The sequence below is a fragment of the Rhincodon typus genome, chromosome 1, assembly GCF_021869965.1.
Source record: "Rhincodon typus isolate 14 chromosome 1, sRhiTyp1.1, whole genome shotgun sequence".
NCBI classification, from domain to species: domain Eukaryota; kingdom Metazoa; phylum Chordata; class Chondrichthyes; order Orectolobiformes; family Rhincodontidae; genus Rhincodon; species Rhincodon typus.
In genome coordinates this window covers 82684765-82701440 of record NC_063332.1, presented here as the reverse complement: position 1 = coordinate 82701440, position 16676 = coordinate 82684765, and the positions used below count along the sequence as shown (strand labels likewise).

Here is a 16676-nt window from a genome sequence, read left to right as displayed (position 1 = left end):
AGAAATAGGAATACCAAACTGATTTAAAGACTGAAGTGGCAGGGTACTTGAATAGAAGCGTTATACTTGGGTAGCAGTGTTGGGACAAGGGTGCTGACCAGTTGATGAGTGAGTGATGGGGCAAAGCATTAAATGGAAGAAAAATAACAACTGGGAACTGTACGTTCCCAAAGCTGCTGGTAATTCAGAAAAGATGCAATGTATTAACATATTCCCTTTGCTTGCATATATGAATGTATGTCACTTCCAGTAAGTGTAAATGATCAATGCTATGATCATTTTAACTTGGTTGTTAATGTAGCTATTAGTGCGCACAGGATTAGTCAACAACTGCTGCCTGATCACAGAACCATATCTAATGGCAAATAATTTGTTTTGGGTTTTGTAAGCATAAGCTGGCTGAACATGACCTATACTTTGCCTATTACAGCAACTGAAGGAATTTCTGTTTGATTGGATCAGCCAAACACTGGGACCCCTTAGATGATGAAGATTTTAGAAAATCTGATTAAATCAAAAGGAAAACATCCATATCATGTGACTTCCTCAATTATGAACCAGGCCAAATACCATATGTTGAGGGGGGAAGTAGACATATACAGAACAGGAGAATTGAATGACAGTTTACATAAGAGAATCTAAAGATCTTCCGCCACCTATTTGAGGCAAAAACATGCTCAGAATCACAGGGTAAGGCTCGAATATCGAATGAGAAGCTTTTATTTGTGTTTATTGATCAAATGAATGCCAACAATGTGATGTAACTGTAACACACTGATGTGTAACTGGTAATGAATGGTGTACACATTGAAAGAACGGATGTACTGAAAAAACTGGCTCTCTTAGAGTGCATCGGTCACCTGGGCCAGATAACGTGAAGTCCAAATTCCTAAAGGAGGTGGGGTGGATATAGTGGAAATGCTTGCTACAATCTTCTAACCTAAGTGATAGCTGGGAGGTGCTAGTGTATTGCAGTGGCAAATGTGATAAGGCAGGGTGCAAGGACATTTCTAGTAACTACCGCACAATCAAGTTAACAATGGTTTAGTGGTGAATAAGGCTTTAGGGTAAAAAGACAGGTGAAAAAGTCAACAGAACATTGGAGGAAATTGAGTCAATGAAAGGTAGCCACATATATTTGCAAAAGGGAAGTCTGAAGGAGGAAAAGCATTGGACTTTGTCTACATGGATTTTAAGAGAGCATTTGATTAGATACTGCATAAAAAGCTGATTGACAAAACTGAGGCTCACAATAGAGGATGAGGTCAAAATGACTTTGCAAATTACTAAAACAGACAACAGCAAGTCATAGTAAATTGAGTCATACAGCACAGGAACAGGCCCTTCGGCCCAACCTGTCCATGCTGACCATGTTTCCTAAACTGAACTAGTTCCATTTGCCTATGTTTAGCCCATATCTCTCTAAACCTTTCCTATCCAATTACCTGTCCAAATATCTTTTGAATGTTGTAATTACACCTGCCTTTACTACTTCCTCTGGCAGCTTGTTCCCTATACACACGACACTGTGTGAAAAAGTTACTCAAGTCCCCTTTAAATCTTTCTCCTCTCACCTTAGACCTATGCCTTCAGAGATAGTAGGAACTGCAGATGCTGGAGAATCTGAGATAACAAGGTGTAGAGCTGATGAACAAAGCAGGCCAAGCAGCATCAGAGGAGCAGGAAGGCTGACGTTTCGGGCCTCGACCCTTCTTCAGAAATCCAGGGAGAAACGCTTCTGAAGGGTCTCAATGTTCTGAATGTAGACATTGTCACGGTTGGGGCCAAATTGGGAAGGCCTGAACGTGGATTGTAGTCCATTGGGGATGATCTGGTTCCGTAGGCAGGTACTAAGAAAGGTGATGTGGCTGTAGTACCTGGTTTGCTTCAGGACGTGGTCGAGCAGTTTCAAGGCCGAAGAGATTACGAGAGAGTTGCAGTGGGAGAGAGATCCACTGAGGTTTTTCAGAAATGAAGGGTCTAGGCCTGAAATGTCAGCCTTCCTGCTCGGCCTGCTGTGTTCATCCAACTCTACACCTTGTTATCTCTTAAACCTATGCCTTCTTGTTTTGAACTCCCCTACCCTGGGGAGAGAGATCTTGGCTATTCATCTTCTTTATGCCCCTCATGATTTTATAAACCTCTATAAGATCACCCCTCAGCCCCCTATGTTCCAGAGGAAAAAGTCTCCCCTTATAAGTTAAACCTCCTAGTTTCGGTAACATCCTTGTAATTTTTTTTCACACTCTTTTCAGTTTAATAACATCAGTCCTCTTGCCAGGCAACCAGAATTATACGCAGTACTCCAAATGTGGCCCTACCAGTATCTTGTACAGCTGTAACATGACGTCCCAACTCCTGTACTGAATGCTCTGTCCAATGAAGGCAAATGTACCAAACGACTTCGTCACCACCCTGTCTATCTGTGACACCACTTTGAAGGAACTACTTATTGCACCCCTGGGTTTCTCTGTTTGCCAACACTCCCCACAGCGCTAACATTGTTTTTCAGACCAGAACATAATAGACATTAGTTCTCCACCATACCCACCTGCAGACTGATAACTGGTCATCATTTCACAGACAAATAACAAAGATCCTCTATCTGTTAACAACAGGGTGATTGACTCCCAGGTAGGTGCACAGCTTGTGGATGTGAATGAGATGGTCAGAAAATTCTGACCTCTGGAAATTGAAAGGCTGCTCTTTCTCCTTGCAATAAAAAAACCTGAAGTCTGAAGAAATTTACTTTCTCTCACCAGCTACTGTAAGCTGCTGCTTTTAACTAATAATTCAGAGGCTTTGCGCATTGTGAACCAGTCTCTCTGTGCATCCTCAAAGCAAGTGAAATTACTTAAAAACAGAGATCCAGTAGCAGCACGCCCTGGCAAGCCAAAACGTCACCTCAGTGAATCCTGTGGACAGGGCCCATTGACTGCCTTCCCTGTTGTCCCTCCACTCATATCACAATGCTTACTTCTGCAGTTCTCTGCTTGCGTGTGCAGGGGAGTTTTATAATCGTTAGAGTTTTAAAAAATAGCGTTGTAGATATTTTCTAATCAACCTGAGAGATGGTATTACACACCTCTGGAGCAGGTGGGATTTTAACCTGGGACTCCGGCTCAGAGATACCACTGAGCCACAAGAACCCTAAAGCTCGTAGAGTTGTATGTTGATGGTTGATGATCATTTACTTACAGCTCAAATCTATTTATTTGGAACAATTGTTAAGTGCTGAAATCTCGTGTGTGCTTTGTCAACTTGTATCTAAAACAACAGGCAAATTGGGGGGAGTTTGATACTTTTAGCAAATCTTTTGTGATGACCCTGGGAATAGTGAGGCTTGATTTCACACTACCCCAGTGAAGTGTAATAACCTCACTTTAGTTTATATAGCCTTTATGCACACAAAGCCTGTGCCAAATTTCTCTCCTTAGGAGTGACCACATTACAAAAATTCTGCACTAACTGCAAATAGAGGCAATGAAAACTATTATTCAATGCAACAATAGATGCAAGTCTTTTGCTTTCCTATTTGTCTTATGTTACTTCCAGTAAATAAGCACATAAATTTCTGTTAACATTACTCTAATGAAAGCCTCAGCGAAACAAGGTTGATACGTGAATGTCTAGTATGTAGTTGAGGTAACAGACTGATATACTCACACACAGATTACATGTTCACTTAAGTATCTCATTTTTAGCAATCTCATCCCTGGAGTAATACAATCTTCTTATACCTGCCCATGAAGCACCATCTGATCACTTCCCTCTCTACACTTCACAATATTGCCTTCTGTTATTCTTATAGGTGCCACTATTCTCAATAGTGAACATTGATAGGTGTGACAGTCATTTTATAATGGAAGCACAGTGTTTATTGTTTATTTCTAACTACCTCACGGCATTAAGAGTAGACAGCAGTCACATATAAAACAGGCTACACAATTGTGGTAGGTTCTTTAGCCTGAATGATGCGATTGGACCAATCTGTTTTTGTAACAAACTAGCAGATTTCATGGGGGTAGTAAGAACTGCTGATGCTGGAGTCAGAGATAACACAGTAAGGGTCCCAACCTGAAATGTCAGCTTTCCTGCTCCTCTGATGCTGCCTGGCCTACTGTGTTCCTCCAGCTCCACACTGTGTTATCTCTAGCAGCTTTCATGGTCGTTTTTGTCAGATGCTTTTTAGTGCCTTCAGTTAAGTGCCTAACTTGACGTGATAGAGGACTTCCAAAAGCTTGAATATTGAGTTGATATTTTTGCCCAGAGACGTGACTCTGAGCTGAATTTAGATTGTGCAAACAGAACAGTGGCAGCATATTCAATTTTCCAGGATACTGAAATTTCCAGGATACAGGATATTTTCCTTCACCTTCTAGTACTTTCTGTTGAATAACTTCTCAAATATTTTAGAAAAACAAAGGACAAGTTTCAAAAGCTTTACTGTGGGCACATGAATGAGTGTTTTTGATGGCTTCAATGTAATAAATAATGATCGCAAGTGAGACAGGAACACACTAAATGGTCTGATATACATCAAAAACCTTTGACGTGTATTTCATCAAATATTAAACTGTCCAGCCATAGGGTAGTCAGAAAGAGAGAGCACATGCACATCTTCCATTTAATTTTACTTAAATTTTCAGACATGCACAATTAAAAGTTTATGACTAACTAATTATTGCTAACAAAAAAGTAGGCCAAGGTTAATCATGTACTCGGTGTAGTTTTAATTTAGTAAAAAAAATTGAGAGCTGTGTGGGGATAAACGAAAGACAGAGAGAGACAGACAGAGAGAGACAGAGGAAAAGAAAAAAGATAAAAGAGTAACAAAACATCAAAGAATGCAAAGTTATGGGGAGAGTTGCACAAGAGAAAATGGAAGAAGAAAGCCAGAGAGTAAACAGCAACAAAAAACAATTCAGGCAAGAGAGCGACCATATTCTCCGGTTTAGCATGTGCAATGCCATGGGAGATCAACTTGTTTAACCTTACAATTATCTAAGGAAACATTACCTTGTAAATTCAAGGACGTTGAGCAATTCGTACTTTTCTTCTTGACCAAGCTGCAACAGAAGAAAAGATTTATTAAATCATCAAAGTAAAACACATGCATGTGTGTTTTTCTCTGAATCTCAATAAAAAAGAAAGACATACAGAGGCAGTCACTCAGCTTATGACAAAAATAAAAGTGGTGTTTTTAATTGATTTTGCTTCCATGTCATTCTAGTAAATATTGGAATGAACAGACTGTTCCTTTCAAAGCTGTCACCCAGAATCCATATATTATGTGGTACAGCTCTTGGTACCAGCACACATCTAATGAGACAATGTGCCATGAATAAAATTTAGTTAGTGAAAATCATAATCCCATTGGTTATAAAATTTTGAGTGCAGATAGTGTGAATATGCTGGATTACCTAAACTATGAATGGATTTCCTCATTCCTTGAAATACATTGACTTGTTTTAGCAACCACAGCTGCTATCTGTGCCTGCATTGTTCAAAAGCCAGAAATAAATCATCAATTAATTATATTTTAATAATATTGATTGAGGAAAGGCTGGCTAAGATAAAGAAAAACTTCTGCTATTCTTACATTAGTTTAAGGAGAACTTGAATGCTTACCATACATTCAGGAGAAAATTGAGAGTCCCTGCCAGTGGCTAGTAATCGAATCCGAAGTGCCACTTATACAATAGACAAAAAAAAAATTCACTGGAAAACAGATGCCTTTTACCAAATGTGTAGGTGACTGGAAACTGCTCAAACAGAAGGGATCCAGAAAATAGCTCTTCTGAAATGTTCTGTGATAACATCTTCAACAACGTTATACTTCATCACTCAAACCTCCAAAGGCTTGTTTGCCTTCTCACATCCAGCCTGAGTGGAAGGCTGCTTTTTAGTGGGCAGTGAGGATAATGTGACAGAAGTGGCATATCAAAGGGAAACAATAAGATGATAGAGAATGGTAGCAACTTGACTAATGAGAATCAGACTGTGGAAGGGACAGAGTGTACAAAATTAAGAACGCATTTGCAGATATATGCAGAGATAGCGACAATAGCTCAAAGGCAGAGTTAAAAACCTTTATGTCGGAATGCACAAAGCAGTTGTAACAATGAATTGATAGAAATAAATATTAAGACATGATAGGCGTTACAGAGACATGACTGCAAGGTGACCAAGGCTAGGACCTGAATATTAAGAGATATGACATTTCAAAAAGACAAGAGGTAGGAAAATGTGGTGGGGTAGTTTTGTTACTTAAAAGGTGACATTTGAATGATAGAGGATGAAGCCTTAGCTTGAATGGGCAAGATGTAGAGTTTGTAGTGGGACAGAATAGGAATGGTAAGAGGTGATTTTTGGGAGTTATCAATGGACCTGCTAACAGTAGATCCACTGTATAGCTGAATATACACAAATAAATGGGGTGAGTAAGAAAGGTACTGAAATAATCATGGGTAGCTTTACGTTACATATACATTGGACAAATCAACTTGGAAAATATGGTTATAGAGTGTATTCTTAATTCTTAGACTAGTCAAATTCTTAGACTAGTACTTTCTGGAGTTAAAGAGGGATCAGGCTATCCTGGACATGGTAATATGCAGAGAGACAGCGTTAATCAATAACACTGTTGCTTGCATAACTGACACCACATCTACAAACATGCCCTCTCTCCATCATGAATGCACAGCAATGCGTACCATCTACAAAATGCACTGAAGAAATTCACCAAGCCTCCTTGGAGCATCTTTAAAACTCACAACCATTACCATTCAGAAGGGCAAGAGCAGCAGATAAATGGTAACTGCAAGTTACCTTCCAAGTCATTCGCCATCTGAAATGTATTGCCATTCCGTCAGCATCTCTGGGTCAAAATCCCAGAACCCCCTCTCTGCCAGCATTGTAGGTACACCTTCTTCAAATTGCATGTAGTGGTTGAAGACAGCAGCTTACGTGACCTTCTCAAAGGCAATTATGAATGGGTAATTAATGCTAGTCCAGCCAGCATAGCCTACTATCTCATGAATTAATTTAAAAGAAATAACTTCATAACAATGAAATCTCTAGACAAAAGCGATCGTAACATAGTAAAATGTCACATTCTCCACTTTGAACTGAATGTGCGTCTAAAACCAGTGTTTTAAATCTAAATAAAGCTAACTATGAGGATATGAAGGCAGAGCTGGCCAAAGTGAACTGGCAAACTGGGAGAAAAAATACGACAGAAGAGCTGTGTTGTCAAACCTTTTAAGGGGATATTTAATAACTCTCAGCACAGATTTATCCCTGTGAGAAAAGAAACTCTTTGAGAAGGATGCATCATGCATGACTGACTAAGGAATTTGAAGATTCCATCAAATTGAAAGAAATCGTTCAGAAGACTGGTTAGATTGTAAAAACCAGAAAAAATATCGAAAATGCAGAAATTGGAGTGTGAGCGAGAGGTAGCTAGCAATACTAAAACAGATAGTTAATTATTTCTCCAATTAATTAAATAGGAAAAGGGTAACTAAAGCTAAATTTAATTGTCTAGGGAAATGATCAATTAATGAATGAAAACAACGATATGGTGGAAGAAATTAACAGATAATTTGTGTCTATTCTCATGGTAGCAACCTTGGAAAACTGTCCATGCACTTCAAAATCAAGAAGTGCAAGAGATGAAGAAGCACAAAACAATTACCATCACCAGGGGAAAGCTGCTGGGTAAAGTATTCGGCCTAAAGACTGACAAGTCCCCAGGACCAGATGTTCCATACTCATGGATTTTGAAAGATGTGGCTGCAGAGATAGTAAATGATTTACATAGTGGGCGGTAATGATCCTCCAAAAGTCCTTACACTCTGAAAGGGTTCCAGTGAATTTAAAAATAAAAAAAATGCAACACCTTCATTCAAGAAAGGAAGGAGGCAGAAAGCAAGAAAATAATTAGGCCAGTTAGCATAACATCTGTCAGAGAAATTGCTAGAATCCATTTTTAGGGTTATAGCAGGATACTTAGAAAAAATATATTAGGACCAGGCACAGTCAGTATGGTTTACTAAAAGGTAAACAGTGTTTAACTAATTTAGAGTTTTTGAGGAAGTAACAAGCAAGGTGAATCATGGAAAAGCCAGTGGATATAATGCACATGGACTTCTAAATGGCAACTGTTAAGGTACCACATATTAAAGTACTATACAAGAATGCATAGTGTAGGGGGTAACATATTAGCATGGATAAAGGATTGGTTAGCTACTAAGAAGCAGAGAGTAGGAATTAAAAAGGGCTCTTTCAGTTCACAAGCTGTAATTGGTGGAATGTCACGGAGATCAGTGAGTCACTGATCACTTGAATCAATGAAAAGTAAAAACCATTTGAACGAGGAAATCAATTGGCTTCTTTTGTTAAGTATAACTTTCATTACTTAATAAATTGTCCTGATACTACTACACTGAATGTCTCCTTTTGGGAAATGTATCATTTTAAATGGGCACTGAACCTTCGACTGTCCTTTGTTACATTGAGATATTTCATTTTTGGAGCAATCTCATTCTTGCTTGATTGGGCAGTAGCAAGAAGCCTCAAATTTGTAAGCTTATCTTCATGTCTCTTTACCTAAACTCTTTTACCCAGTAAGTTTGCTGTTAATGTTCACTGCACATGAAAAAGTATTTTTACCTGTTCATCAGTATACTGTGTTTTCATCATTCCTTTTAGCTTTCTAACTTCTACCTACCTGTTAAAATCACTCACATTGGTTAATTTGTATCAGTGGTACTTTGAAATGTCATGAAGGCTTAGAAGCTATCCAGTTGCCAGGAGGGTGGATGAGCTTGGTTAAAGGTCACATTATCATGTGACGTATCTCACTACTCAAATGTGGACCATTAGCTACATAAACATTTTTCATTTGCATTTACTGAGCAAGAGGAAAAAATGGAAGCAGAATAGCACAGGTAGTTCTTCCATAACGCGTGCTTTGTTAACACTGTAAAGTGATTGATGAATAGTGGAGATAGTAGGAACTGCAGATGCTGGAGAATCTGAGATAACAAGACGTAGAGCTGGATGAACACAGCAGGCCAAGCAGCATCAGAGGAGCAGGAAGGCTGACGTTTCGGGCCTAGACCCTTCTTCAGAAATGGGGGAGGGGAAGGGGGTTCTAAAATAAATAGGGAGAGAGGGGGAGGCGGATAGAAGATGGATAGAGGAGAAGATAGGTGGAGAGGAGACAGACAGGTCAAAGAGGCGGGGATGGAGCCAGTAAAGGTGAGTGTAGGGGGGGAGGTAGGGAGGACAGACAGGTCAGGGGGGCAGGATGAGGTTCGTAAGTAAGAGATGGGGGTGGGGCTTGAGGTGGGAGGAGGGGATAGGTGGGAGGAAGGACAGGCTAGGGAGGCGGGGACAAGCTGGGCTGGGTTTTGGGATACGGTAGGGGGAGGGGAGATTTTGAAGCTGGTGAAATCCACATTGATACCATTGGACTGCAGGGTTCCCAAGCGGAATATGAGCTGCTGTTCCTGCAACCTTCGGGTAGCATCGTTGCGGCACTGCAGGAGGCCCAGGATGGACATGTCGTCTGAGGAATGGGAGAGGGAGTTGAAATGGTTCACGACTGGGAGGTGCAGTTGTTTAGTGCGAACCGAGCGTAGGTGTTCTGCAAAGTGGTCCCCAAGCCTCTGCTTGGTTTCCCCGATGGAGAGGAGGCCACAACGGGAACAGCGGATGCAGTATACCACATTAGCAGATGTGCAGGTGAACATCTGTTTGATGTGGGAAGTCTTCTTGGGGCCTGGGATGGGGGTGAGGTGTAGGGGCAGGTGTAGCACTTCCTGCGGTTGCAGGGACAAGTGCTGGGTGTGGTGGGGCTGGAGGGGAGTGTGGAGCGGATAAGGGAGTCACGGAGAGAGTGGTCCCTCCGGAAAGCAGATAAGGGTGGGGAGGGAAAATGTCTTTGGTGGTGGGGTGGGATTGCAGATGGCGGAAGTGTCGGAGGATGATGCATTGGATCCGGAGGTTGGTGGGGTGGTACGTGAGGACGAGGGGGATTCTGTTTTGGTTGTTATTGCAGGGAGGGGGTGTGAGGGATGAGTTGCGGGAACTCCGCCCACAACTGACGCCGCACAGCCCACCACCGACACCAACGTCGCTCCGCCCACTGCCACCACAGCCAGCAGCTCCAGAGGAGACAGCAACACTCAGCACTGCCGAGTCTTCACCATCCCTCCAGATCTCCCCCTTACTGATGACGAACGGTTAGTCCTCAGTAAAGGGCTCACCTTTGTCCCCCTCCACCTACACATCAACGAATACCGGTCACATTTGGACACTGAGCAGTTTTTCCGCCGCCTCTGCCTCCACGCTTACTTCTTCAACCATGAACCTAACCCTCCCTCTACTGACCCCTTCTTCCGCCTCCAACACACCCCCCCTCCTCCTGGACACCACCCCAAGGCCTCCTACCCTCCCTCGACCTCTTCATCTCCAACTGCCGTCGAGACATCGATCGCCTCAACCTCTCCACCCCTCTCACCCACTCCAACCTCTCCCCCGCAGAACGTGCAGCCCTCCGCTCCAATCCCAACCTCACCATAAAACCCACGGACAAGGGAGGCGCAGTTGTAGCATGGCGCACTGACCTCTACATTGTCGAGGCCAGACACCAACTCTCCGACACCACCTCCTACCGCCCCCTTGATCATGACCCCACCCCCGAGCACCAAACCATCATCTCCCAAACCATCCACAACCTCGTCACCTCAGATGACCTCCCACCCACGGCCTCCAACCTCATTGTTCCCCAACCCCGCACTGCCCGATTCTATCTCCTTCCCAAAATCCACAAGCCTGAATGCCCTGGTCAACCCATTGTCTCCGCATGCTGCTGCCCCACCGAACTTATCTCCACCGATCTCGACTCCATTTTCTCCCCCTTAGTCCAGGAACTCCCTACCTATGTCCGTGACACCACCCATGCCCTCCACCTCCTCCAGAACTTCCAATTCCCTGGTCCCCAACACCTCATCTTTACCATGGACGTCCAGTCCCTATTCACCTGCATTCCCCATACAGATGGCCTAAAGGCCCTCCGCTTCTTCCTGTCCCGCAAACCTGACCAGTCCCCCTCCAGTGACACCCTCATCCGCTTAGCCGAACTCATGCTCACCCTCAACAACTTCTCTTTCAATTCCTCCCACTTCCTACAGACAAAGGGGGTGGCCATAGGTACCCGCATGGGCCCAAGCTATGCCTGCTTCTTTGGAGGTTACGTGGAACAATCCCTCTTCCGTACCTACACTGGCCCTAAACCCCACCTCTTCCTCTGTTACATTGATGACTGTATCAGCGCTGCCTCATGCTCCCACGAGGAGCTCGAACAGTTCATCCACTTCACCAAAACCTTCCACCCCAACCTTAAGTTCACCTGGACCATCTCTAATACCTCTCTCTCCTGCCTGGACCTCTCGGTCTCCATCTCCGGCAACCACCTAGGAACCGATATCCATTTCAGGCCCACCAGCTGCCACAGCTACCTAGAATACTCCTCCTCCCACCCACCTTCCTGCAAAAATGCCATCCCCTATTCCCAATTCCTTCGCCTCCGCCACATCTGGATGAGGCATTCCACTCAGATGTCCTCGTTTTTCAAGGACCGCAACGTCCCCCCCGCTCAGTGGTCGAGAACGCCCTCGACCGTGTCTCCCGCATTTCCCGCAACTCATCCCTCACACCCCCTCCATGCAATAACAACCAAAACAGAATCCCCCTCGTCCTCACGTACAACCCCACCAACCTCCAGATCCAACGCATCATCCTCCGACACTTCCGCCATCTGCAATCCGACCCCACCAAAGACATTTTCCCTCCCCACCCTTATCTGCTTTCCGGAGGGACCACTCTCTCCGTGACTCCCTTGTCTGCTCCACACTCCCCTCCAGCCCCACCACACCCGGCACTTTTCACTGCAACCGCAGGAAGTGCTACACCTGCCCCTACACCTCCCCCCTCACCCCCATCCCAGGCCCCAAGAAGACTTTCTACATCAAGCACATGTTCACCTGCACATCTGCTAATGTGGTATACTGCATCCTGTTGTGGCCTCCTCTACATCGGGGAAACCAAGCGGAGGCTCGGGGACCGCTTTGCAGAACACCTACACTCGGTTCGCACTAAACAACTGCACCTCCCAGTCGCGAACCATTTCAACTCCCCCTCCCATTCCTCAGACGACATGTCCATCCTGGGCCTCCTGCAGTGCCACAATGATGCTTGAGAACCCTGCAGCCCAATGGTATCAATGTGGACTTCACAAGCTTCAAAATCTCCCCTCCCCTGAACGCATCCCAAAACCAGCCCAGCTCGTCCCCGCCTCCCTAAACTGTCCTTCCTCCCACCTCAAGCCCCACCCCCATCTCCTACCTACTAACCTCATCCCGCCCCCTTGACCTGTCTGTCCTCCCTGGACTGACCTATCTCCTCCCTACCTCCCCACCTACACACACCTTTACTGGCTCCATCCCCGCCTCTTTGACCTATCTGTCTCCTCTCCACCTATCTTCTCCTCTATCCATCTTCTACCTGCCTCTCCCTCTCTCCATATTTATTTCAGAACCCCCTTCCCCTCCCCCATTTCTGAAGGAGGGTCTAGGTCTGAAACGTCAGCCTTCCTGCTCCTCTGATGCTGCTCAGCCTGCTGTGTTCATCCAGCTCTACACCTTGTTATCTCTGATGAATAGTGGACACTGTTTGGATAATGTGAACTTTCTGCCTTACAGATAGGTGATTTTCTATAGCGATTTCCATGTAACTCAATTTTCTATAGCGCGAGGTCACACAAGAACGCAACTGTCATGTTATGGGAGAACTACCTGCACAAGTTTCTTTGAACTTCTCCAACGGTTTCCCACTACCACCAACACACTGCAATTTCACGCCCTCCCTTCCAACTTTGCAAAACTCTTAAATGCAACTGATGTACTCAACCCAGATCTTAATCACTCAGGATGCCCAAGTTTTTTTTTGTAGGTAGCGAGAGGAAGCAATGTTAAGCATGCACAAACATTAGCAAGTTACACGAATATATAAATCAGATCATTAGGATAAATATATATTGAAGTAAAACACATTACAGCTTTAGATAAAGACCTCCTTGAAGTACCAAATCCTCCTACTAAACATGTATATAATGCAATAAATAAGTAATTATCTGATATGATGGATCTCCATACTTGTACATTAAAAAAACTGCATGTAACAGAAGAGAACATGTGGCATCTTAATTGGATACTAGACAAACAACCTTACTCTGATTATTTTAGAAATTCAATAGGAAAGGTGAATTATTTCTTCTTTGAAAGAATGGCTATTACTGTTTACTGTTGTGCTTCTCCAAAAAGCAAATTTTTTTGAAGACAAGAATATTACAGAGACTTGGTTAAGAGGGGGACAGGACTGTCTCATAGCATTATACTATAGGCCCTCCAACAGCTAGAGTGACTGCACCCATCTTATTTTTTAACTCTACCCATATTGCCTCATTGATTGAACTCTCAAGTATGTCCCCTCTGAGTGCAGATGTAACATTCTCCCTGGTTAGTAATGCAACTCCTCCATCTCTTTTACCTTCCTCTCCACCTCGTTGTTTTAGATGCAATAGAGACGTTATACTATAGGCCCTCCAACAGCCAATGAGGCATGGAGGAACAAATATGTCGGTAGATTATGGCAAAATGCAATAAAAACAGAGTTGTCATAGTGGGTGACTTTAACTTCCCTAATATTGACTGGGACTCCCATACAGCAAAAGGCTTAGACAGGGCAGACTTTATTAAGTGCATCCAAGAGGGTTTCATTGAACATTATGTGGATAGTCCAACTAGAGGAGGGGCCATACGGGATCTTGTATTGGCTAATGAGCCTGGCCAGGTGACCGACCTTTCAGTGGGAGAGCATTTTAGAAACAATGATCGTAACTCCTTAAATCTTAAGATAGCAACGAATAAAGATAAGTCAGGGCCTTGTGGCAAGGTACTAAATTGGGGGAGCGCAAATTATGTCAGTATTAGGCAGGAGCTAGGGAGTGTTTACTGGAAGGAGCTGTTATCAGGCAAGCCCACATTTGACATGTAGGAATTGTTTAAAGACCTGTTGATCAGAGTTCAGGACTGGCGTGTACCAGAAAGGTGGAAGGGCAAGGATGGCATGGTAAGGGACCATTGGATAACAAGGGAAGTTATGAATTTAGTTAAAAGGAAAAAGAAGCATATGTAAGGTTGAAGAAGCTAAAAACTGACAGGTCCCATGAGGAATAGAAGGAAAAAAGGAGAAAACTCAAGCAGGGAATTAGGAGAGCAAGAAGAGGCCATGAAATAACCGTGGCAAGTAGAGTTAAAAAGAATACCAAGGCACTCAATACATACATTAAAAACAAGAGGATAACTAGAGAGAAGGTAGGACAACTCAAGGATAAAGGAAGGAACTTGTGGTTGGAGGCAGAGGATGTGCGTGAGATCCTGAATGAGTACTTTTGTGTCAGTATTCACCCAGGACAAGAATATGGAAGATAGTGAGATTTGTGTGGAGCATGCTAAAAAGCTACGGCATTTTGAGATCAAGAAAGAAGTGATGTTGGGTTTCTTGAAGAGCATTAAGGTGGATAAGTCCCCAGGGCTGGATAGTTTCTACCCCAGGTTATTGAGGGAGGCAAGAGAGGAGATTGCTGGAGCATTGACCAAGATCTTTGTATCCTCATTAGCCAATAGAGGTTCCAGAGGACTAGTAAGTAGCTAATGTTGTTCCTATGTTCAAGGAAGGAAACTGGACAATCCAGGCAAGCACAGACCTGTGAGTCTCACATCAGTGGTTAGGAAACAATTAGACAGAATTCTTAGGGACAGGATTTATGTGCATTTGGAAAAGCATGGCCTAATTAGAGCCAGTCAGCATGGCTTTGTGGAAGGCATGTTGTATCTCACTAACTTGATTGAATTTGGAGGGATATGGACCAAGAGCAGGTAGAAGGGATTAGTTTAATTTGGCACCATGTTCAGCACCACATTCTGAGCCAGAAGGCCTATTCCTGCATTGTATTGTTCTATGTTCTAACAGAGCTGATGGAACACCATATGGATCTAACCAGAATTTCACAGAAATAGAAAATTTAGACATTTTACAATTGGAGGAATGATGATACTATACTTTGTTGAAAATATTGTCTTTCCTTATTGGGTATTTTTAAAATAAATGACACGATTCCTTCAAGATGACGAAAACTGCTTTCAGTTAATGAAACTGCATTTAAACCTAAGAGGTCATTAGACAAAAGTCTAACATACTTACAGCTTCTATAATAACTGAATTTGGGGTTCGCCCACTGAAGACAAAGCCCAACTGCTTTGCTGCTCTCACCAATGCTCCTTCATCTGTAAGAAGTAAAATCCTATTATTCAGGTCGTTTTGTCAGAAAGCAATGATGAAATAATAAAAAGTTAAAGAAGTTTAAAGTGCACCATAGTCAGCAGTTCCAGGTTAACACAATTCTCCCCAGTTTCTAAAAAGTTTAAATGTATCATGTGTACCAATACGGTGTCTTCTCAAACATAAAATACAGCTTTTGGAAGGCTCAGAAGGAAATATGTGTGAAGGAATTTAATTGAGGATTTTTCCTTCATTTCTCTTCCTGTAGTGGACAAATCTTTCAAAAAGCTACTGTTCTACACTTGTGGACCAGTTCACCTACAATCTTGAACAGAATAAGAATTCTGCTGAATTATACTTTGAATCAAAACTAAGGAATTCATAACAAGAATTGACTAAAACATTCCATGGAACTCACTTATCAATTCCTTGAAAAAAAAATACTTGACCAATCAACTTTGGTATGTTTTAGAAAATCTCTGCATTTTGTGACCTTCATCTTCATGATTTCTCAAAGGCGTGTGTTAATATTCTCCTGAACCAAGACCTGATGAAAGATTGAGCTGAAACATCAGCTCGGTCTCTCTCTTTGCTGAAACTGCCTGACTTGATGAATATTTTCTGTTTTTTTTTCCTGGATTCTAGTTGCATTAACTAATAGAAATTGAATGAAACATAGCAGTTTGTTGAATAATGAACACATCCAATGCCCAATGCATTCATGTAGTAGTCTTTGTTACAGAATTCTGGCATGCAAGATTTCTTTTATTCACGAATGTGGTGGGGACATTGCTGGCTGGGCCAGCATTTACTGCCCATCCCTAGCTGCCCTCGAGAAGGTGGTATTAAGTTGCCTACTTGAATTGTTACATTCCACGTGCTGTACATGGACCCATTAGGGAGGGAATCCCAGGACTTTGACCCGACAAAACTGAAGGGAAGATGGTATATTTCTAAAGTAGATTCCAAAAGTTCATTATTCACACCTCTTGAAAACAATACATGTTCTCGATATCAACATGATAATCAATCCAACAGTAAGAAAATATTAGATAACAAGGTGTACAGCTGGATGAACACAGCAGGCCAAGCAGCAAAGCTGACGTTTCGGGTCGAGACCCTTCTTCATTTTTCTGAAGAAGGGTCTCAACCCGAAACATCAGCTTTCCTGCTCCTCTGATGCTGCTTGGCCTGCTGTGTTCATCCAGCTCTACACCTTGTTATCGCAGATTCTCCAGCATCGGCAGTTCCTACTATCTCAG

General features: G+C 42.9%; 1 protein-coding gene across 1 annotated transcript in view; it reads right to left on the bottom strand.

The window, feature by feature from the left end:
- Nucleotides 1-16676, bottom strand: part of LOC109916449 (probable phospholipid-transporting ATPase IA) — a 274955-nt gene that overhangs the window by 166875 nt on the left and 91404 nt on the right. Inside the window, exons 15-16 of the mRNA XM_048600569.1 lie at nt 15337-15419; nt 5020-5069 (exon numbers count right to left, since the gene is read on the bottom strand). Coding sequence (XP_048456526.1) covers nt 5020-5069; nt 15337-15419 — 133 coding nt within the window. The remainder of the gene's footprint in view (nt 1-5019; nt 5070-15336; nt 15420-16676) is intronic.